The sequence below is a fragment of the Carettochelys insculpta genome, chromosome 3 (assembly GCF_033958435.1).
Source record: "Carettochelys insculpta isolate YL-2023 chromosome 3, ASM3395843v1, whole genome shotgun sequence".
Classification (NCBI taxonomy): domain Eukaryota; kingdom Metazoa; phylum Chordata; order Testudines; family Carettochelyidae; genus Carettochelys; species Carettochelys insculpta.
Window position 1 is genome coordinate 109,153,852 of NC_134139.1, and position 24,619 is coordinate 109,178,470.

Here is a 24,619-nt window from a genome sequence, read left to right on the forward strand (position 1 = left end):
ATACATGACAATCGGCGAGGAAGTTGTTCCGACCGTTGTTGCCAACACCTTGGCAGCTTCAACTAGGGTCTGTAAAGAGAAGGATGGGCAGAAGGCAGCGGTGACTGGAACATTGCACTGGAGCAAGGAGTCAAAATGAGTGCTTGGGGAGCTGAGGGAATCCAAGTCAGCTGGCAAACCTGGACCAGACTGTGTTCTCTTCTGGGCCTGGGCCCGTGCCCCTTTCTGGACGAGTTCTGCTGTGTTGTGAGGAAAAGTCTCCCCAAATATTTGCTGCAGATATTGCTGCTGTTGACTACCACACTGGCACCCGTGCACCCCTAGGACCATACATACGGTAGCTCTAGTGTCCTTGGAGGAGAGCAGTGTCTGACAAAAAGGATTCTGCACTCAAAGAACAAATCATCTCGTACATTGGGATTAATGCCTGAATTCTTGAACCAGGATGCCCTTTTCATTGGTCCTTTCCTCCCACTCCTGAGGCCATCACTGGCCAGAGTATCTGTGGCATCTGGGACATGCTGTGACGAAGTCTTGTCCTCTTCGCTGTCTTTGGTAATAAATGCCCCAAATTCCTCCCTCAGGGTTCGGGCAGCAGTTATGCAAACAGACTAGCTGTCAAGTTCACAAAATCATATTTGGGTAGCAGGGAAGAGGAGGTGTAACTCTTCCTACACATCAAGTCCATCTGTTTAGATCTAGTTACCACTAGGCAGTTTAAGGTCAGACCTGACTAAAAGCCATCCAGTCCCTGCGCTGCTGTGAAGTAGCATTTCTTCATGCACTCCGTCACAGGTGGTATCGAAGCCAGCATGCTCCAGAGGGCTCTAGGAGCGTGTTGTTAATTGGGAGGCGGCTCTCCAAGGCACAGATGGCCGCAGGATACCCAGAAACGTAGGGGTATTCTTTTGCAGCAACTCTACCTGAGTACCCAGGGAAGCAGCTGGACACTGGAGAAGTCCCGATCTGCCTTGAAATCCTCTCGTATTGAAGAAGAGGAAGAGCCAGGTGCCACAGAAACTGGTGGTGATGACAGAGCAGCTGACTGCCAGATCCATGGGTGATGGACCTAGCTGGGATCTCCCTGCTGGTAGCACCTACCCGGCACCAGGACTAGCTGCTCGTCCCAGCTGGGCAGGGGAAGCACTGGACTCCCTCTTTCTTGCAAGGCATGGTTGGGGCAGTGGCTTGCTTCAGAAAACTCCACACGCCTTCCTGTTCCCCCATCCACCCAACCCTGTGCATCTGGACCTTCATGCCCAGATCCCTTGCTCAGCCTCACCCGCTCCACCAACCTCCCACCCTGCTTGGCCTCACCTCCTGCATCTGGAGCCACCCCCCTGTACCCAGACACCCTTGCTGCACTCCACCCCATTATAACTGGACCCCCACTCCTGTGCCCAGAGCAACCCCAGCTGATGTCTCGCCACTCGAATCCCCACCCAGATAAGCCCCATTTCTGCACTTGGATTCTCCAGCTGGCTGAGCCCTAACCAGCTGCACCTGAATCTACGTCCCAACAAGCTCATCTCCCCCAGAATCCCCTGCTAAGCCCCATTCTCCCACAGCCAGGTCCCCTCCGCCCAGTGAGCTGCAACTACCCTCGTCTGGACTGTCTTGCAGAGTCCCATTGCCCCAGCATCTGGCTACCCCAACAAGCCTCTGTCCACACAGATACCCTTCCACCCTGAGCTGCCCACACCAGATTGCCCCATCTGGAACCCTCTCCTCCCGCATCTGGATCCATCCATACTAAGCCCCTCCACACTTAGCTCCTGCTGGGCCGGCCCATACCTGGAGCAGAGGGGTGAGGCTGCAGGGTGTTCCTGGGGTGTTCCACGTACAGCCTCATTGCCAGTCTGTGTCCTGAGGAGGAGGGGCTGCAAGGTGATTTTCCATGTCTGTGCCATCAGTGTCCTGTTTTCCGCACTGCCGTGCTGTAGTTTCCATGTTTATTTATTGACAAATAAAATTTGCAGACTTTTAAAGTAATGGGGCCACAGTCCTGACCACGAGATGAGCACCAGGCCTGGCACCCATAGTGCTACATGGGTACTCCTCTCCCCTAAACTGTGGGTCAGGTGATGGACAAGGGAAGGAGGAAGATCTTGATACAGACACCAGGGAGTCCTGAGCTTCACACAATAAAGGTGGAACCAGTCCTGAAACTGCAGGCAGCCACTCTGTCTCATCCGTAGGGTAAAATGAAGAGAAAAGGGTTGCTCACAGTGGAAACTGTATGGATGGCACCAGAATGCCTCTGCTGGTTTCAGTGCTAGAAGTGGCATCAACCCTGAAGTCAGCAGCGGTCCCAAGCTGACTGAAGTGCCAAAGCAGAAGGCAGCGAGTGCCATCATGGTGACAGTAGTGCCGCAGACGGCAGGGCTGCCAAAATTGTTCCTGGACTTGTGCTGTGCCCAACCCCGTTTCCACTGACTGTGTGGCTCGCTCAGCCAGTGGGGCTGGCTATAAATGATTCAACTCTGGCAAAGTCCTAGAGCCTGTGAGAGGTTGGGACAGAAAGGCAGAGAAGGTCTGTTCTTGCCCGATACAGTCGGGGTATCTGAACTCCCTCCATGGTGCCAGGGAGAGGTTGAGGAGATCTGCTCCATCCCATGAGTCAACACTGACTCTTGCTGGTATGCACTCCTCCCAAAGGAGGCAGGCAAGTCCCCACATGCTCTGGGGTGGCTGTGGGAGGACCCCTGCCCTGTCACATTCAATGGAGAGTAACGCCTGCATCTCCAGGCACCACCTTCAGGATGCGAAGCAGCAGCACCCTCGGAAGTGGAGGGTGACCACTGATCCATCACGGGCCTTGGTGCTAAAAAAGGCCACGTGACCTGTTCAAGCAGGTGCTGCTTTAGATGAAGATCCCATTTTGTGAACTATCTGCAAATGGCTCCCCCATGCAACAGGCAATACTTAAGACCTGATGAAAGTATCAACAGGGAAATACTTAAACTAATGCTAACTAACACTAAGGCTATGTCTACACTTACTCCAAAATGGCCATGCTAATGGCCAGATTGAAGAATACTAATGAGGCTGAAATGTTCAGCGCCTCATTAGTATGCTGCTGGCCGTGGCACTTCAAAATTGCCGCAATTCATTTGTCTACACCGGGTCCTTTTCGAAAGGACCCCACGAACATTGAAATCCCCTTATTCATATGAGATTATGCCATTGTCAGAAGGCGAGACATCCGAGACGTACTGATCATCAGAGTAATGCGAGGCGCAGAGTGCTGGACAGATTACAGATTAGTCAGGATGTCTCTTCAACTTTACATTGCTCCCTCTCGGCATAAATGCCTTAAGCATGTGCAACCTGCTTTTAACATAGCCAAACTGAAGGATGCCCAATGTTTCAACAATTTTCAGATGACTAACATCCCACGGTCAACTGATTGGTACTGTAACTGAAAAGTGGGATCAGTTCAAGCAGATAGTGACTGACACAGCAATAACATCGCTTGGACCAAAGAAAAGAATACATCAGGATTGGTTCGATGAGAACCAAGAAGAAATATGTTCAGCACTGGAAGTAAAGAGAAAAGCCTTTATTGAATGGCAGAATGACCCCTCCCCTCAGCCTCCAAACGGGACCATTTCAAGCACCTTCAGAGCAAAACACAGAAAGACCTCCATCAGATACAAGACAGCTGGTGGGAGAGAAAAGCCAAAGAAATTGAGCACTATGCTGAGACCCACAACTCAAAGATGTTCTTTAGTGCTATTAAGACTGTCTGTGGACCTTCTGAACCAAGGACTACCCCATCGCTGTCATCAGACAACACAACGCTGGTCAAAGACAAAGAGGGCATCAACGAAAGATGGCGAGAACACTTTAGCAACCTCCTTAACAGACCATTGATCATGAATAACGTCCTCAATGAAATTCCACAACAACCCATCCTGACAGATCTTGACTTTCCGCCCACTATAGATGAGATTAAGAAAGCTGTTAGCCAGATGAGTTCAGGAAAAGCTCCTGGAAAAGATGGGATACCAGCAGAGGGATATAAAGCGGCAAGTCCAGCAGCACTAGCAGCGTTCCATAGCGTGATCATCAGCATCCGGGAGGATGAACACATACCACAGGACCTCCGCGATGCTATTATTGTTTCCCTTTTCAAGAATAAAGGCAGCAAAGCAGAATGTGGAAACTACAGAGGCATATCCCTCCTCTCCGTTGGAGGAAAGATCATCGCCCGCATCATCTTGAACTGCCTAATAGCCAGTATTTCCGAGCCAAATCTACCTGAAAGTCAATGCGATTTTCGACCTGGCCGGAGCACAGCCGATATGGTGTTTGCTGTCAGACAAATACAAGAGAAGTGCATTGAACAGAACATGCACCTGTATGCTGTCTTCATAGATCTGACAAAGGCGTTTGATATTGTCAACAGGGAAGCCCTTTGGACCATTCGAATACGACTTGGCTGCCCCAGAAAATTTGTCCAGATTATACGCCTTTTCCATGATGGCATGACAGGTGAAGTACTGTCTGATGGACACATCAACCCCCTTCAGCATCACCAATGGCGTGAAACAAGGATGTGTTCTTGCTCCTGTCTTATTTAACCTGTTCTTTGCATGCGTCCTTAACTATGCAATGAAAGACCTGGACTGAGGTATATACCTGAAATACTGGCATGATGGTTCACTTTTTGACCTCTGTCGCGTGAATGCAAAGACTAAGACAGTGCAGAAACTCCTTTCTGAGGCACTCTTTGCTGATGACTGTGCCCTTATGGCTCACACTGAAAACGATCTTCAGCACACTGTCAACAAGTTTGCTGAGGCCTTGCAACATTTTGGACTATCTATCAGCCTCGGAAAGACAGAAGTTCTCCATCAACCTGCACCTGGATCAAATGCTCCTGTCCCGAGTATCTCCATTGACAGCACTCAGCTTAAAGTAGTGGAGAACTTTCAATACCTGGGTAGTGTCATATCCAGTGATGGATCACTGGATAATGAGATCAACCTGCAAATATCCAGAGCGAGCCAGGCACTTGGCTGTCTGCATGTCAGAGGTCTAAACCACCATAACATCCGGATGTCAACAAAACTGCTTGTGTACAGAGCTGTTGTTCTCTCATCTCTTTTGTACGGGTGCGAAACATGGACACTATATAGGCGTCATATCAAGCAGCTCGAAGCATTCCACATGCACTACCTCCGTAACATCAAGAAAATCCGCTGGCAAGACAAAGTGCCCAATCTTGAGGTCCTCGAGAGAGCCCAGATGATGAGCATCGAAATGATTATGAAGTCACAACTACGTTGGACCAATCATGTCAGCTGCATGGATGCCAACAGAATCCCTCGCCAGCTTCTGTATGGTGAACTCTCCCAGGGCATCTGGCGTATAGGTCGTCCACAGAAACGCTACAAGGATACCATCAAAGCCAATCTGCAGTACAGCAGTATCAAACCTAGGGACCTTGAGGATGCCGCCAGTGACAGAACACAGTGGCGTGCAACAGTCAGAAATACCTGCATTGCCTTTGAGGAAGACCGCTGCCGACGCCTACACGAGGCACGCGAACAACGTCACAGAGCATCAGCAATGCACAACCCACAGATTGCAAACTTCCCATGCACCATCTGCGGCAAAATGTGCACCTCTAGAATTGGCTTACACAGTCACCAGAGGGCATACCATGAGACCAATAACAGATGATATGCACAGATTTGTCATCATCGGATTGATGGACTACCATTATTCATATGAGCTAATAGGAATAAGGGGATTTCGATGTTGGTGGGGTCCTTTTGAAAAGGACCCCTGTGTAGACGAGCCGCATGGAGCAAAATGCAGCAATTTCAAAGTGCCATGGCCGGCGGCATGCTAATGAGGTGCTGAATATGCATTTCAGCACCTCATTAGTATTCTTCAATCTGGCCATTAGCATGGCTATTTCAGAGTTTTTGGTAAGTGTAGGCACAGCCTAAATGTAACTAGCACTGTTCTAAGAATACCAATTAACTATAGACAACTGGAAAAGTCACTAAGAAATCAAGAGGGTGTGAGGCTAGAAATCGCACGCAGCTCCAACTCTAGCCACAGGGGGCAAGAAGGAATTGAAGGGGATTGGGATGGTGCTGCTTCATATAGCCAACAGTTGTGCTATAACCATGAGGCATCTCTGAGCAGTGGTAGGCAAAATTCTCCAGTGTGCACACAGGGGCTCTAGTGCTCCTACCCACACCTCAGTGGCGAGCTTCACTGTATCCACTGAAGAAGAACTCAGTTTGTCCTTGTTTTATGCTGGTGAGCCACACCACAGGGTTAAACTTGACGGCAGCAGAATTTTATCTGTGTTTAAGCACCATTATTCAAAAAAGTTTAAATGCCACTGCAGATAGGGATTTTAAACTAGTACATGCAGATACACAGGAATTATTTCTCCCCCTACCCCTGTCTCCCAATGAATGGCTGTCACCTCTGGGTTGAAATGGCTTTTTGTATATTGTAACGATCATTGGCCATGTCTACACCAGCCAAAAACTTCGAAATGGCCATGCAAATGGCCATTTCGAAGTTTACTAATGAAGTGCTGAAATACATATTCAGCGCCTCATTAGCATGCGGGCGGCCGCAGCACTTCGAAATTGACGTGGCTCGCCGCCACGTGGCTCGTCCAGACAGGGCTCCTTTTTGAAAGGACCCCGGCTACTCTGAAGTCCCCTTATTCCTATGAGCAGATGGGAATAAGGGACCTCGAAGTAGGTGGGGTCCTTTCGAAAAGGAGCCCCGTCTGGATGAGCCGCGTCAATTTCGAAGTGCCACGGCCGCCCGCATGCTAATGAAGCGCTGAATATGTATTTCAGCGCTTCATTAGTAAACCTAGAAATGGCCATTTGCATGGCCATTTCAAAGTTTTTGGCTAGTGTAGATGTAGCCATTGTGTGACAAACGGAAAGGTAAAGGGAAAACATGTCTAAGTATAGCTCTTTGAAGGAAAAGATCTTAAACAGTCACGCATTTAGATGAGATTGAGAGCTGATTGAAAAACAGCCCATGAGTTCTTTGTTTGTAAGAAGGTATTACATAAATGAGTGTCTAAAAAAAAAAATGAGCTGATGAAATACAGAAGCCCTATAATCAGGGAGTTTTATGTGGAATGTTGTGTTAGAAACATGGAGCTAAACACTATTGTTAATATAAGCAAAAAAAAAAAAGTTAGATAAACTCCTGATGTCAGAAACTATTCATGTAGCCTTGAACTAGTGCCATATTTTCTCATTCTATCAGAAATCTCAAGTTTAGTATGAATAAAATTGCTTAAAATACTTAATAAGCATAAATCAAACAGCTATGTTTTCCTTTGTAGTCTCATCCAGTTTTGCTTGGAGAGTAACTATTTATCCACAACCACGCTATAGTTAAATATACTGCACTCCTGCTATGCTTCTCCATTAACAACTATCAATTCTAAAACTAATATAGCAGCATCGTCACAAGGTTCTGTTCTTCTGTTGACATATGTGTTTCTCCCAATTAAATAACCACTGGAATTATAGGCATGCAGTTGTAGTTGTAGGACAGAATTTCATTATTAACTAATAACTTATTTTGCCACAGTGCTCTTGAATTAAACCCACACAAGGAGGGAAATTTAGTGCTTTGACAAATCAACACGTTTGAAGTCAGTGGTACTGGCAGTGCATACGGAGAAAGGATTCTCACAGCCATGTGAGTTTGGGGCCTAAGTACCAGCCTAAAACTTACTTTGAATTAGGTATTTCCTTGTGTTAGGTAGGGAAAAGTCTACAGGTATTGCCAGGTAAACCCCTCATTACAATGCACCTACCTGAAAATGTTTGCTACAAGTGGGTAACGTGGTCCTGTCTTGAGGCTGCCTGTTGAAGAATGACAACAGCAAGTTGCTTGATGCCTGTCAGAACTGGAAGACCAGGGCAGCAGCCCAAGAGGCAGAAGCGTTCTGCAGCTCTTTCTAGTCGAGTTGAGGGCTTTGGGGTTGTGTGCACTGCTATATACTTTTGCCTATGTTAGAAAAAGCCTTTAAAATTCAGCATTGCCTTAAAAATAGGGCGGTCCTGTTCAGTGTTCCCTCAGGGCTGAGGTGGAGGCTTGGGGTGCAGGCGGTTCAGACTCTTAGAGTGGTGCTGGAGATGAGGGGCTTAGGGTAGGGCAGGTTGAGGGTGCAAGGGCTCTGGCTGAAGGTGCAGGTCTGGGGTGGGGCTGAGGATGAGGAATTTGGGATGCAAGCAGGGGTTCCAGGTTTGGGGAGGGGCTCTGGGGCTGGGGTGCAGGAGTGGGTACAAGCTCTAGGTTTGGAATGATGGCTTTCGGGTGGGGCTGCCAGGGATGAGGACTTCAGGGTGCAGGAGGGTGCTCAGGGCTGGGTGGCTCAAGGTGGGGCAGGAGGCTGGGGCCTTGGCTTACCTGGAAGGCTCCCATGCTAGGAGCATCCCTGGCAGCTTCAGGATTTGTGCTGAGAGATCTCTCTGCTGCAGCCCTGAACCCTGCATGGGGTTTCATGGGAAGCCACATGTCTTAGGGGTAACTTTGTTGTTGGGAGTATTTACTTCTCCAGAAAGGAGCAATTGCAGCACAGTTCAGGTGGTTGAACAGGCTGCTAATTCACAGGCAGGCATTTTGTAAATGCGTACCGCAGGCAAAGGTGCTCTTTAGAATGGGAGACATCAGTCACATATCCTTCCTCCTGTTTTTCAGTTCCAGCAAAGTAATGTTCTTTCATGTCATTTACAGGAAGCCTAGGATACAAACTGTGGAAGTAAATGCATACACATGCGCAACAGGCAGGCTGTGCTTTTGTTAATCACTGTCCTTTGCGCTGCAGCCATGCTGAGGGGGTGGGCTGAAAGCGCTTAAAACACCAACATGTCTACCTATGGCCGACAAACACCCACTTCAACTGGACTACAATTGTGTGATTGGAAACAGATTACAGGGAAAGAATGTTTCTAAATAGCCATCACCATTCTGAACATGCTAAAATAAAGTTCCAGTAGCGGTGTGCTTATTTGACAAAACTGCAGATGTTGCTGTGCTTGCAAACTTCTGGATACTAAAGATGATAAAGCTGGTTTTGTCTGCCTACAGCAGCCAAACTATAATTCCAGAAACTGCAGCTGCATCACAAACTTTACTCAACCTTTATTTTCAGTTCCCTTGCTCCTTCTTTTGTTTCTTCTTCCCAGTCCATTTTCTTCTTCCCTGTTTCCCACTGCCTACCCCTCTTGTGGCAGAAAGGCTTCAAAAGAGAACCTGTTGCCTTGGGCAGGAGCCGTTTGTTCTTTGCAACTATAATATTACAAAATAGTTGAGCAAAATTGACCCTTTAGACCATTGCTATTGTATTCAGCCTTGCTACCAGTTGATGAGGAAGGAAGGAAGAAGGAAGGTGGGCTGAGGAAGGAGGAAGGAGAGGCTTAAGGGAATTAAAACCCCACTGTGTTGTATGCCAATATCTCAGAATTCTGCAAGCCACTAACAGGTATTTGAAACCCACATTATGGCTATGTGTACGCTATGAAATATTGATTTTAAGTCAATCAGCCCAATTTTTCCCAAGTGCCTGTCTTCACTGTAAATTCCATTAGCTCAATCTATAGTGCACTAAAATCAACATAATATTGATAGCACAATATCATACTAACCTGACGGGTGTAGCGTTCAGTTCGAATTTAAAATTCCGAATGAAGGGTAGTGAGGAAGCGCCATGTCTTTAAATTGAATTCATCAGCCTCCAGCCATATCCTGTATGTGCCCCCCACCCACCAGTTCTCCACTCTGGTCTCTTCCATCTCCACTGCTCTCAGGTGCAGAGGAATTAGGCAACAGGAAGACCATTTCAATTCAATATCTGGAAGCCCATGGCTGCAGGGTCATGAGAGGCTAAAAAATCCTTTTCTTTGCTAGTAACATGGTTGTAGGAGTCTGCGGTTCTGGGTATAACACTGCTAGCTGCCTTCTTTTTCTGCGCTGCCTGGTGCGAGCCACTGCCCCCTGTACCATGTGGCAGCTAGGCTGTGGGTGGGGGTTTTGCTTGTCTGATAGGACGAGAAGCTTTTCAGCCATTTACATGTTGTCCTGCCCCCCTACATCCCTTCCCTTTCCTGCCCAAGAAGCGCCATGCATTCTGGAACTTTCCCTTGCATGCATCACGTGGCAGCTAGTCTGTGGGTGGGGGTTGTGCTTAGATGAGAATTTCTTTTCAGCCACTTACATTTTGTCCTGACCCCACATCCTCTTCCTTCCCTCTGCCCAGAGGCGCCATCCAGTCTGGAACTTTCCCGTGTCCAGCCGCATCACATAGCTTGACTCAGAACCAATAAAAGGACTTGCTACAGAAGGTGCCAGGCAGCTTGGGTGCAGTGAGTGTCCTGTTGCCAGCCAGGGGATGTCTCCCTGGTCAGTCACAATATTTGGGCCACAGAAGAAAGTACTTTACTAGTGTGGCTGTGCTCTGAGAGGAAATTTTTGGATGGGCTTTAGCCAAAGGCCAAGGGGCTGGCTGTAGCTGGGGGTCTTTCAGCTGCCCTTGGGAAGCCTCCCTCAGCAGTCACAATTTTCAGGTGCTGACTGTACCCAGGGGTCTTTTAGCTGCCCCGAGCCATAACTGTTTCAATGAAGGCAATGTAGTAGCTGTACAGATACCATAGTTCTCAAAGTGAGGCTTGCAGCGAGGAATATGCTTGTTCCGAGGGTTTTTTTGGCAGGTCCAAACCTGGCTGTAGTCTGGGGTCTTTTAGCTGCCTGAGGGAAGTCTTCCTTGGCAGACGTGATCTTTGGGGTTGCCTATAGTCTGAGGTCTTTTTGCCGCCCCAAGCTGTAACTGTTTCAGTGATTCATTGCAGTTTCAGGGTAGTGCCCGTGTCTACATAAACATATTCTGCTTTGATGGGCTTTCTTTTCCAGGAGGTTTAAATCCAGATTCAGGTCCAAACCTAGCTCCAAGCCTAGGCACGCTGTCAATAGCGGCTGGTGGTGGGTTTCCCTGGGTGGTCAAAACTTTTGGGGCTGGCTGTAGTCTGGGGTCTTTTAGCCACCCTGATCCCTCATTGTTTCACTGATTCATTTCAGTTTCAGTGTAGCACCCATATCTACTTAAACATATTCTGAGGATCATCTTTGCCAGGAGGGCTAAATTCAGATCCAAGCCTGTGAAGATCCAGTGCTGCTTCTTCAAGTGGTCCCTGTGGGTGCTCCACAATAGGTGTCGGGCTCGTCCGGCGCCGCAGATCGGAAATCTTCCAGCAGTTTCTCCTGGATCGTGCATGCGCCGGCGCACGCTGCCCCCCTGTGCGCCCCCGGCCGCGTGCACGATCCGGTCCCCGCCAGTTCCTTCTCAACCGCCATCGGCTGCAGACGGAATCCACTCAGGCTAAGGCCAGAGTCAGATTACTTAGTGTTTTTTTTCCATGTGTAATTTGTTGTTTTTGGTTATTAACCAAAAAAAAAAAAAGAAGAGAAAGCAAAGACAAAGAGAATATCAGCAAAAAAAAAAGGAAAAAGAGGAGCGGAGAAGAGAAGAGCGGACGTGAAGGCTATTTAGGTCGCCCGCTGCCGCAGGCCAGTGATCACTATTTGGGGTGGAAAGGCACGGATTAAGTGCTAAGTACCCTATTAACAATAAAGGACTCACTGCAATGGCCTCTTCAGGTTTTACAAAGCGGGAGTCATGCTGTGAAGCTATGCCGGCCTCCGTGGGGCATAGCGAAGGCATCTGATGCCTGGGGGAATTACAGCCTACCCAGACGCGTTCTCACTGTGCTAAGTTCACAGCCAGGGCCAGGAAGGACAGAGCGATGAGGCGTAAAATGCTCTTGTTAAGGCTCTCCAGCCAGACTTGCCAGGGAAGCCTCACCCAGAACGGCCCACTGGGTTGCATAAGAGGAGGGCAGTTTTTCTGTGACACCCTCAGTGCAGAAACGGAGGAAACTCTCCCTGGCTCGATCCTTGCCGTGCGTTTGCAGCGAGCAGGACGAGCGGAGCACACAGCCACCAGCCGCATACTCAGGCAAGCGGCAGCGCACGTGGCAGAGGCTGAGCCTCCGGTTATACAACAGCCAGCACGCGCGGCGCCTCGCAAGCACCGGAACCGGCGGCACCACCACAGGCAGCACAGACCCCCACGGCACCAGCAGTGCAGGGGCACCAGGCACGGAGCCTGCAGGCACCGGAGGGGGACACCCGCGTGGCACCGCCGCTGACAGTGCCGAGCGCGGCGCTGACAGAGGGGCTGAGATCCCCGGCACGGGAGGGGCAAGGCAACATCAAAAACCCAGCACCGTAGTCCATCTCTGGACAGGGCTGCACTGCTGTTAGCACCAAGCCCTCCCCCCGTGATACACACGCCGCACCGAAGGCCTGTGTCTCCACCGGCCCATCCGGAAAAAAGAAACAAAAAAAAAAAAACACCACCTCCTTTTCCATTCCTCCAACCAATGTCACCATGGCTTGGGCCACCTTCACCATTTCTGGGATTGGATTCCCTGGAGTACTATCACAAGCCAGTTTCACCTCTATCTGTGTCGTTGCAGAGGTCTCGCTCTCCCAGACATCGGGGGTACACACCCAGAGAGTGGTCCAGGTCTCCATCCCCAGACCCTTGCCCATGCTGCCATGGTTGTCCTTATCATGCTGGACACAGACAAACCACAGGCCTACCCCAGGGGCAGGTCCCCCCCGGCCGCTCAATACCCCCATGGGTACTCCCGATCGGGGACGGAAACACAGTTGTCTCAAGGGGAGTTAATTTTAGAACCCCGAGACTTTCCTTCACAATCCTCCAGCGAGCAAGTGTATCATCGGCCACAGGAACCCGAAGGTTCGAGGGAGGTTTACCTTAGTGGTTCCTCCTCATCCTCCCCAGATGAGGCCATGGCCCCCGGGGATGTCTCTCCCCCGGATGACCTTAAACAGTTTCAGGAGCTGTTTAAAAGGGTGGCTTTCACGCAAGACATTCAAACGGCAGAGGTGCAGGAGAAACATCACAAACTCCTGAAAAATTTGAGACCCCCGGCTTCATCCAAAATTGCTATTCCGCTGGACGAAGCCATTCTGGAGTCAGCCACTACTATATATGGCAGACTCCGGCCTCTGTCCCGCCTACAAACAAGAGAGCGGATAAGAAATACTTCGTCCCGGCAAAGGGCATGGGAGTTCCTCTTCAGTCACCCACAACCAAATTCTTTGGTGGTCGGGTCGTCCCAGCAGAGGTCAAAGGCTTCTCAGTACAAATCGGGGGATTGCACAAAGATGCTAAGAAGCTAGAGCTGTTTGGCAGGAAGGTATATTCCTCTCCTATCCTGCTATTGAGAGTGGCAAATTATGGGCACACCTAGCAAACCATAATTTTGATAATTACTCTGGGCTTACTCCCCTCATGGATCCACTTCTGGAAGATAAAAAGCCAGTGTTAAAGGCGATTGTTCAAGAGGGCTATGCAGCATCGCGGACGGGAGTCCAGATTGCCCTGGACACGGCAGCACATTCAACGGCTACAGCAGTGGTCATGCGTAGAGAATCGTGGTCCCAGACGTCGGGTACCTTGAGGGACCTACAGGCGAAGATCGTGGACCTTCCCTTTGATACACAAAAGCTGTTTGCAGACTCAACCCACTTGGTCCCTCACTCCAGTAAGGACTCGAGAGCTACACTTAGAACCTCGGGCATTTATACTCCCCCATACAGGAGGGAAAAATTTTATCCTCAGCAAAGACGCTACGCTTACAACCACAGCGTGCTCAATATCAACGGGGCTACGGCCAAGGGCGCTATCAATAGCGGCAACAGTACAGAACTCTTAGGCGACGTTCTCAACAAAGCCGTACGCCCTCGGGTCAGGCCCAAAGGCAACAAGTTTGATGGGTATGTCGGGGCTGCACTATCAATACCCTCGCTCAATGCCACTCTCATCTCATGTTCCATCATCGCCTCAGACCGTTCCACTGCCAATGGCAAAAGATCACCACAGACATATGGGTGCTGGAGATCATAGCCACGGGTTACGCGATCCCTTCCCAGTTGCTTCCACCGACGAAGCCTCCCACCAGGCCTCACCTCAGGGACGCTGCCACGAGGCGAGGCTCAAGGACAAGGTGACTCACCTTATGTTCATAAGGGCGGTGGAAAGAGTGCCGGAATAATTCCAGGGGAAGGTTTTTATTCACGCTACTTCCTACCAGGGAAGAAAACAGGACACTGGAGGCCCATTTTAGATCTTCGGGGCCTCAACCGTTACTTGCGCAAGCAGTGGTTTTCGGATGATCACAGTTGCCTCGATACTCACGGCACTGGATGATGGAGACTGGGTTGCAGCACTCAACTTAAGAGATGCTTACTTTCATATAACAATCCACCCGGCACACAGACGCTTCCTCCGCTTCATGGTCGGCCAGGAGCGCTTCCAGCACAGGGTTCTTCCGTTTGGCCTCTCCTCGTCCCCCAGAGTCTTTACCAAAACTCTGGCAGTGGCGTCAGCCTACCTGCACAGACAGGGGGTGTTTATTTTTCCCATATCTGGGCGACTGCCTGCTAAAAGGGACCTCAAAGGCAGAGGTCTCACACATGATGCGTGTCACAGCGGACACATTTCTTCGCTGGGCCTAGTCATCAACCTCGCAAAGTCAAAGTCCGAACCCACACAACATATAGAGCTTATAGGGGCGACAAGGTAACGCAAGGGCTATGGTCCCCTGCAGAACAGACACTGCACATATCCATACTGGAGCTCAGAGCAGTGTTCAACGCCTGCAAACATTTTCGAGATTACCTACATGGCAAAGTAGTCGGGATTCAATACCGACAATTACCTCCACTATGTTTCTACATCAATTGACAAGGAGGAGCACGATCCCATGCCCTATGTGCGGAAGCACTCCGATTGTGGAATCGGTGCATCGCCAATAACGTAATGTTGAAAGCCTCGTACTTGCCGGGCGCTCACAAGGTGAATGCAGATCAGCTGAGCAGGCACTTCGCAATCACGCATGAATGGCAGATCCGCTCCGATCTGCTACAGCACATTTTTCATACATGGGGGTTTTCCCCAGAACGATCTGTTTGCCACCCAGTACCAAAAAAAAAAAAAAAAGTGTCACCAGTACTGCTCCAGGGCAGGAGTGGGGCGGGGGTCCCTGGTCATGTTTTCATGGAAGGGCTCCCTACTTTACATGTTTCCCCTGCAGTGCTTATCCGCAAGGTCTTGCACAAAGCCAGAAGGGAGAGAGCTCGCATGATACTCATAGTCCCGCTTGGGATCGGCAGCAATGGTTTCCCTTGCTTCTGCACATGTTGGACCGCCCACCGCTCCCTCTACCGGTGGCGCCAGACTTACTCACGCGGGCTCAAGGGTCCATAGTACACCCGCACCCTCAGGGTCTGCACCTACAAGCATGGCTAATCCATGGCTCAGCTCCTTAAAGAGCACATGTACGGAGGGAGCACAACAAATCCTGGAATGTAGCCTAAGGACCTTCACCAGGAGGACTTACAAGCAGAAATGGACTCGATTCACAGCCTGGTGTTCCACCAAGCAGTTAGCTCCCCTTGACGTTCCTATACCTGTAATACTAGAATACTTATTGGACCTCAAGAGAGGCGGGCTCTCTCTATCCTTGCTAAAGGTCCACCTCACCGCTATATCAGCCTTTCGGCATACGGAGGAAGGGCCCACGGTATTCGCCCATCCTATCGTTACCAGGTTCTTCAAGGGGCTGGTAAACCTGTACCCCCCCTTGGAAACCGCTTCCGCTATCGTGGAATTTGGACTTGGTGCTCAGCACGCTATTGGGTCCACCTTTTTGACCCATTAGCCACAGTTCCCATACGTCTCCTTACGAGAAAAACAACTTTCCTCCTTGCAACTACGTCAGCCCGCAGGGTGAGTGAGCTCGCGGCAGTGGTGGCAACGCCGCACTGCACAGTATTCTCAAAGGAGGCGGTAACCTTAAGGCTGCACCCAGCCTTTGTTCCAAAAGTCTCTTCGGAGTCCAATCTTAACGAGCCACTAGTTTTACCCTCGTTTTACCCGAAGCCTCACAGCTCCGGCAAGGAGGCACGCCTGCATCTCCTGGATGTGAGGAGGGCGTTGGCCTTCTACACAGACAGAACTAAGTCGTTCCGGGAAACAGACAGGCTTCTAGTCTCTCTTGCTCCCGGGTGAAAAGGAGAAGGTCTCTCTTCCCGGAGAATCTCAAAGCACATTGTGTCCTGTATAAAAATGTGCTTCGAACTTCGAAAGACTCCTCTGGTGGCCCCACTCAGGGCTCACTCCACCAGGGCGGTGGCGGCGTCAACAGCCTTCTTCAAGGGCATCGCGTTAATAGACATCTGTAGAGTGGCAACCTGGTCATCCTATGACACCTTCGCCAAGCATTATGCCCTGCCTCAGGTATTCTAAGAGGATACCCGTCTGTTGACAGCAGTCCTCTCGTGGGCAAGCTGCACATAAACCAATTACCCACCTCCTTACTTGGGTTACTGCTGGGTAGTCACCTACTGTGGAGCACCCACGGGGACCACTCGAAGAAGAAAGAAGTTACTCACCTGTAGTAACGATGGTTCTTCGAGATGTGTCCCCGTGGGTGCTCCACCACCCGCCCATCCTCCCCGCTTCGGATCTCTGTCTAGTGTTTTTCAGGAGCATCCGAGGTGGTTGGTCAAGGAACTGGCGGGGACCGGATCATGCACGCGGCCGGGGGCGTGCAGGGGGGCGGTGCACGCCGGCGCATGCGCAATCCAGGAGAAACTGCTGGAAGATTTCCGATCTGCGGCGCCGGGTGAGCCCGACACCTATTGTGGAGCACCCACGGGGACACATCTCGAAGAACCATCGTTACTACAGGTGAGTAACTTCTCTTTCTGCATCCTGTTTTCAAAACCTGTCGACTGGGACAGGTTTACTACTCACCCCGTCCCCTCAATTATAAAAAGCACATCTCTTACAAAGGCAAACCAGATCCCATCTGGAAAAAGGGACATTTGTTTAACACAGCAGGGGAAAGGGGGAGGGGGGACTGACATGTGGGAAGATGTCATCAGATACCCACATCTCCTTGCAGGGCATTTTTTTCCCATGCTGCACTAGTGAAAATAACCAGAATGCTATGGGGCTCAGGGAAACTGTGGGACAGGTTCCCACACTACACTACTGCAGCACTCGATTTAAACTACTTGTGTCTGCCAGCAATAGGACGATTTTGTGGGGAGCATGTGGGAAAGTGAGGATGCTCAAAATTGAATGGCTAAAACCCAGCATTAATAAATTGATTTTAATATATTCAGTTTCAGCTCATAGTGTAGACACAGCCTAAGTCTCTGTTTCTGGATCTTGCCAAGCTGTTGATGTAGAGTTTAAGGTCGTTTTTAGTAACTGCTGTTACTTTTGGAGAGAGGTATTGATAAAATGGAACCTTAGTTGTAAATTTCCAAGTTAATAATTTTTGTCTCAAGCATTCTTTCCTTGAGTAAATTATAGATATTTTTCCCCTCCATCTTAACATGATAGGTTTACAAAGGGTTTTTTTGGTCTAGGATAAAGACTATAACCTCCATGTTGCACATACAGGTCAATCAGTGAAGAACTTTGGGGTCTGTTAGGATGACTAGTGCTATACAAATGAAAGCGTATATAGTTAGACTCTCTGACAAACACTTGAGGGGGTGGAAGACAGTGGATGTAAGCTAACTTGAGTACTGGTCTGCTCCTAAAGCCTCGCCTAATCCAGTGTTTTGGGAGAAATTTCCCATCCGTGGTGCTAATGGTTGGATTGATGGTATACACTTGCCCCTGATGGTTTTCTCATTACATCACCTAGAAGGCATGGTGGTGGTGATGCATGAGCCCTGTCTAAATCTGTCTTCATCACTGTTCCCACCAGTAAGCTGCACCAGTGGGAGATCCAGTGGAAAATGCTAGTGTAAATGCAGTATGAGTGGTGGTTTGACCAGTGTCTTTTCTGTGTACATCTCAACAGACAAATTCACTGGTTTCTGTCAGAGGAAAGCTAAGTAGTTTCAGGCTGCTGCATTTATTGCTTCTGACAGCAATAGCTCTCACTAATAATAGGATTTATAACTGAGTAGGGACTGCCTGGTAATTTTTAGGCAAAAAGTGTTACTTTTGTCTACAACTACTGAATAAACAACTTCTCTAAAACACCAACAAGTAAATTACTTTAATTGCGGTTGCCATAAGAATTATGGCTCTTCTCTCATTTCTAATTATAAAGGAGACCTGGCGAGGAAACAATGAAAAACTTAAGTTTGGTGGCAGTGTGATTTTAGAAAGATCACTGAGGCTATGTCCACACTACCCTGGAAGATCAGCCCACTCAGGGTCAATATTCCAGGGTTCAATTTTGTGTGTCTAATACGGATGCCCTAAATCAACCTTTCAGGGATCTCAGTTGACCCCTGTACTTCCTCGTGACACATGAAGAGGAGGGGAGGTCGATGGGAGAAACTCTCCAGTCGACCCTCCCCTGTATAGACAGGGAAGTTCGCAAAGCACAGATAATGTTGATTTTAGCTAGGCAAATGGCGTGGCTAGAATTTCACATCTGAGGTCCACTTTCTTAGTCTAGTGGAGATGTAGCCTGAGGGAGCAATTTCAGTTCAAGAAACAAGAACTGAGTCTGGACTTTCAGAATCCAGGTGGAGTTTGTAAGGGTCATAGTTAGGAACACTCATTTTGTAAAATGAACATACTTAACCTGAAGATTGAAACACAAACCAGGCCATTTTTACATGACAAATCATGTAGCCCCTTCAGCAGGCAAAAATATTTCTGGGAAGTGTAGAGAAGTCTAGAGAATTTACCATCCGTCATTGTATTGCTCACAGGAAGAGACTGTTTATCTTGAAGGACATGACACTGAGATGGACGAACATATTACCTGGTTTAAGCAAGAATATATGAAAACAGAGAGGAACTGGGAAGAAATTGATAAAAGAATGAACAAGACATTAGAAATGCGAAGAAGGATGATCAGTAACAAGATACCTTTGAAAGAGATTCTCCGAGTGTTTCCCTTCTTACGATGTCCATATGAGGTAATACTGTGCATGTCTTTAGTAACAGTAGTGAATGTTATGATCTAGAAATGGGCATGATGGCACTTGTGGGAGTGCTGTACGACATGATTTTAGTAAAACATCCATTAATAATCAATTTCTCCACTAACCCCATAGTAAATGCATACTCCTGCCCTGGCATCACTTCAAAATATTCACTATAATTTCACGTTTAACAAACATATATGAAATATTCCTCAGGGGGAAAAATAACAGTTAATTCATTTATTTTGAATAAAAAAAAATAAAAATTTCCTCTTCCTTTAGCTTTTTAGGGAGTTCCAGCTCCTTACACACATGGATGTTTATAAGAAAACAGTTGAGATTTTGGAGATTTATTCAGAAAACATATTGACTTTGTACTCGGTGAGAAATAATCCAATTAATGTTATGCTGCGAGAAAAGCTGAAACAGCACACAGAGGAAGACATTCTGAAATGTCAGTATTAAATACCTATGTATTATTTGTCAGGGATTTGTTGTGTATAATTGTCCAGGCTACTGTGATTAGACTATCTTCTGTTTATCTATGGAATAAAAAAAAACCCTGTTTCAAAAAATGTATTTGGGGATATTTGAAAATATATAGAAATTTCCAAACAGAATATAATATGAACCCATTAATCAGGAGGGGAATTAATTATTTAAATGAATGAGAGTTTATTTTTATGTCTAATAGGAAAAGAAATTTGAATAACAGGTTAAAAAAAGAATTCTATAGCTATTGCTAACGTGCAGGAAATGAAATATTTGAAATAAAGATGTGTGCCTCTCTATATCCTAGAGAATTAGCTACTAGCCATACTGTACCATTGGGAAACTAGTTATGAAAAAACATGGGCAATTCTAGAGGCTCCAAATGTGTCTAGAAAGGGAAGAAGTTATCTTGGAAATTACTGTTCATAAGGGTGAAGTCTGTTCATGGTGAAATATTGTAAGGAAAAGTTACTTATTAATAACTTCTTCAGGTATATTTCCTCTGCAGATCCAACTGCGTGCACACAGTTGTCATTAGTGAGGAGAGATTAGTAATGATTGGGACTTTTCAGCTTGGACAAAGAGATGACTAAGGGGCATATGATAGAGGTCTATAAAATCATGATGGGCATGAAGAAAGTAAATAAGGAAGTGTAATAACTACTTCTCATAAAAACTAGGTGTCACTCAATGAAATTAATGGGCAGCTGGTTAAAACAAACAAAAAGGGCAATAATCACATACTGCATAATCAACCGGTGGAAGGCTGGGGCCACACTTGGCCAAAACTTCAAATGGCCATTTCGAAGATTACTAATGAGGCACTGAATTGAATATTGAGCGCCTCATTAGCATTAGGACGCTTCTGGCTGTGGTGCGGCTACACGGGGGTCCTTTTCAAAAAGACCCTGCATGTTGCAAAATCCCCTTAGTCCCTTCCGCTGAGAGGAATAAGGGGATTTCAAAATGCGTGGGATCCTTTTGAAAAGGACTCCTGTGTAGCTGTGCCGAGCCACGCACTTTTGAAGCGCCACAGCTGAAAGTGTCCTAATGCTAATCAGGCGCTGAATATTTAATTCAGTGTCCCATTAGTAATCTTTGAAATGGCCATTTGAAAGTTTTGGCCAAGTGTGGCCACAGCCGCAGTCTTCATAGAGGAGGTTGTGAAGGGTAAGACACTAACGCTCTGGGGTCCAACATGTTAGCCACTAGCCGTATGTGGCTGTTTGGCTGGTTGAGTGGGGCTAGTTGGCTTGACTAATAAATGTATTTTCGGAATAATGTGGCTTGTTCTCCTGTCACCCATTCCCCGGTTCTGAGAAAGAGGGGCTAAAGACACACACACACTATGCCTGCCAATCCTGGCTTCTGGCTAGGGATGGTTCTGAAGCAGCTAGTGAACGAGCCACATTCTGCTTCACAAGCTGCTCCAGAACTGGTTGGACTCCACAGCACTAACAGGGTTCAAAAAAGAACTAGATGAATTCATGAAGGATAGATCCATCCAAAGCCAGGAACCAGGATTGGCAGGCAGAGTGTGTGTCTTTAGCCCCTTTCCCAGAAGCTGGGAATGGGAGACAGGAGTTGGATCACCTGGTGATTGCCTGTTCTGTTTATTCCCTCTGGGGCACCTGGCACTGGCCACTGCTAGCAAGCAGGATTCTAGGCTAGAACCACCTTTGGTTTGACCCAACCTGGCCGTTCTTATAAGCCTTCTGGAAAGTCATAAACTTTGTAGCCACGTGAGAGCAATCTTGCTCACCCAGAAACGTTTGGGTCTGTGGGTGTAATAGGGAGCATGAATCTGATTGCACTCAGTTCCTTTTCCCTACTTCCCAAAACCTCCATCTAGAACACTAGAGAGTATGGGGAGGAGAATGGAAAGTGTGGTTCTGCAGAAGCAAGCACTTCAACTAGCTCCTGTTAAGTATCCTCTGTTTCTTCCAAAATTGCATCATCAGGTCCCTTCTTAGAGATAAGACAGCAGGAGGAGGGCTGAGGAGTACTCCTCAAAGGAGACTGCTGTCCTGAATTAAGCGGGAAAAGTCAAATGAAGGGTAATGCTCCATGACTGTGCAGTACTCCTCATAGTAACTTTGTAAAATCTTATTTTTTAAAACTAAGCAACTGTGCTGGTAAGGCTGGCTTGTTTTTGGTGGTTTTTGTTTTTTCCTACTATGATGAGCACTCAATCACTCTGCAACCCTAGGTAGATGACGTATTTGAATGCACAGCTTTATTCATTAGAAGGCCTTTTTGATGGAGATACTTGAGGCTGGAATGTGAAAAATATTAGAATGCTTAAAAGAGGCAGTGCGAAGTATTTTTAAAATGCTCTTGAAAGGAGCAATCCTGACTGGGCAGTACAATGGCCTAGATGATTTAGAGAGGGCTCTTGCTTCACTGACCCCAATGGAGAGTTTGCACTTTAAATATAATCTTAATCTCATGAAAACACAGAAACCTGGAATTTTTACTAGAAGACATGTTACTTTTTTTTTTTTTTAGTAGTGTTTTGTCTTTATGTTGAGGAAACCAATGCACTACAGCAGCTGCAGTTTGATCTTCAAGGTGCTTTGGAACAGTAAACAAATAAGAAGGAAGTGACAAGGCATCCATTACCAGTCCTGTAATTCACTGTTAGTATTTCATAAATCTCCATCTGTTCTTCAAGGATGCAGACAATCAAAATATTTTCATTTTTAATTTAGTACAGCTCTTTGCTTTTGACAGATATGAAAATGACTGCCACATGTTTACTTCTGCCAGATGTCTTTGGAGATGATTCCAGTCTGTTTGCTGCTGTGAATGAGGAGGTACAGAAACACATCCATAGAGGCTGGTTTCCCTTCCAAACAAACTCAAATTCTGCTCCATTCTCAGCCATATGTATTAAAGTTAACATGCTTGTTTTAGAAGCACACATGCAATTTTTAAAACATTAAATATTTGTTGTCTGATATGTAAGGAAATGTCACATCACGTGACAGCTAGTGACTTTTAGAGAGAATGTGATCCAGCAGTGAGAGCTGGGTGATAAACAGGAAGACAGTCCTGGTCACTCGTCCTGATTCTGCCACTGACTCCTGAAACAGTAGCTCACTTAGACTAAGATCCTTGAAGTGTTTAGGCACCTAATTTCCTCTGATTCCAATGTGAGTTCCATACCTGGTGGAGCTTAGCCTCAGTGTCTGTTTCTTACTGGTGACATTAACCCATCCAAAACTCGCAAACAAGCTGATTTATTAACCAATTTCACAGCATTATTTTCAAGAATGATTAGTTCTCTATGTTGCCTTTTATTTCAACTTAAAGTTCAGCTCAAGTGACATCAGAAGATCACTGTACTTTTTTTTTCCCCCCTTCCAGGTGAAGGTGTTGACACCAGTCTTGGAAGTTAAAAATCCCTTCAGTGTTAACAGGTGTGAATTTGCTTTGTATGTAGAAAAAGAGAAACTGGCTCAGCTGGATGACTGTACAATGGCTCTAGCTGCCCTGCTGGCTGCATTTCATGTGTTTGGTATCCAGTGTCCAAAGAGGATCCACAATACATTGAACTTTCTAGAATCATTGATTTTAGAGATGGAAACTCCACAATCCCTCCCAAAGAAAGTAAAGAGAAAACTGGAAGAACTTGCATGTCTGAACATTTAATGATGTCCAAAACACTTGTCTCAGGGGAATGTCTTTTGGAGCAGATGACTCTTTGTCAGAAGAAGTCCTTTGTTGTGAAGATAAGTTGGTGTAATTCTTTCCAGTGGAAGTGTATTAATATTTATAACTCAGCTATGATTTTTTTTATTGTACTGGCTTTTTTAGTTTTTAAAACATGAGCATTTTCATTATTTTCAATGGAAATTATAGACCAACTTTAGCCTTACTCGAAAAAATAAAAATTTTATAAATTAGATGTATTTGTGGGACAGAATTTTTCCAAAAAAGTCAAAACTTGTTCCAAAATGAATAAAAAGCTAAGTCAAAGGTAAGCAAAATACTTTAATTTCATTTAGTAAACACTTTGCTGGTTCCAGTAAACACATTTCTGAATTCATGTGCTGATGGGAGTTACTTTGGCAAGACTTAAATCTAAAAGATTTGATGATTGAAAATGCGCTGTGATTAGTATTTTGCATTTTGAAAAAATGCACTGTCCAGTTTTTAATTTGCAAACAGAATGCTATATGTCAATTTGACAGAGACTGAAGAAATGCACTCCATTGCATTTTTCACCTTTTTATTGGTTATTTGAAGTTACTACAAATAAACCTGCCAGGATTAGATTAAGAATGATCTGTTGGGGCATTCCTGTATACCTATAAATCTGCTTGGCTGTTGCAATGGAGAGAGACATGTTTCACCAGTTTTTTTTCTTGCTCACCATCAGCACTGTCTGCACATACTGAAGTGATTGCTAGGGAGTTCAGTCAACACATATCCTTGTAAATAACTCAGGGTAGGTAGGCTGACTCTTCTCCTCCCCTCTTATATAACCTGCTTGCCTCCCTGGTATTTCAGGGACTCCAATCCCACAGACAGATAAAAATTGGCAACTCTTTGCAGAATTAAAAGGATTCTACTATATTAAGCTGCTGTAGCCCTGAAAAGATGAGAGAAATTTGGAGTTTGTAGTCCTCGCGATGCTAGCCTTCAACATCCATTTGTGCTTACTTGAAAATTTTAAGTGTTGTGCTTTCACCCATGCTGCCCCTTATGGTTGGCAGAAGTGCTCCCTTAAATCTCACCTTAAAACTGTCCTTTGGCATAAAGCCTACAAAATGTGACAACAGCAAGGCTTCTGATGTGCTGAGAGCACTGCCTATCATGCTGACCAATGTTGTCCATTGTTTACTTGTACTCTCCCATGTGCCTTCCGGTATCCAGCTGTTGTCTCACCATAGTTAGTCCTAGTTCCTCAGAGTTTACAAGCTATCTTTTTGTTCTGTGTTGGGGTTTTGGTCCATGAGTTGGGTTCTCAGGTTCTATGATAAGATCAATAAGGATGCTGAATAACTGATGCCACAGGAAAAAAATGTTATTTTAGTTTAAGCAGTTAGAAGAA

General features: G+C 46.8%; 1 protein-coding gene across 3 annotated transcripts in view; it reads left to right on the forward strand.

Moving 5' to 3' along the window:
- SAMD3 (sterile alpha motif domain containing 3) overlaps positions 1-24,157 on the forward strand; it is an 89,652-nt gene extending 65,495 nt beyond the window's left edge. For all 3 annotated transcript variants that reach the window (XM_074988767.1, XM_074988768.1, XM_074988769.1), the window contains 4 exons: positions 18,853-19,062; positions 19,351-19,522; positions 22,294-22,376; positions 22,930-24,157. In XM_074988767.1, the coding sequence (XP_074844868.1) occupies positions 18,853-19,062; positions 19,351-19,522; positions 22,294-22,376; positions 22,930-23,214 (750 nt within the window). In that variant the 3' untranslated portion in view covers positions 23,215-24,157. The remainder of the gene's footprint in view (positions 1-18,852; positions 19,063-19,350; positions 19,523-22,293; positions 22,377-22,929) is intronic.
- Positions 24,158-24,619: the final 462 nt, after the last annotated feature.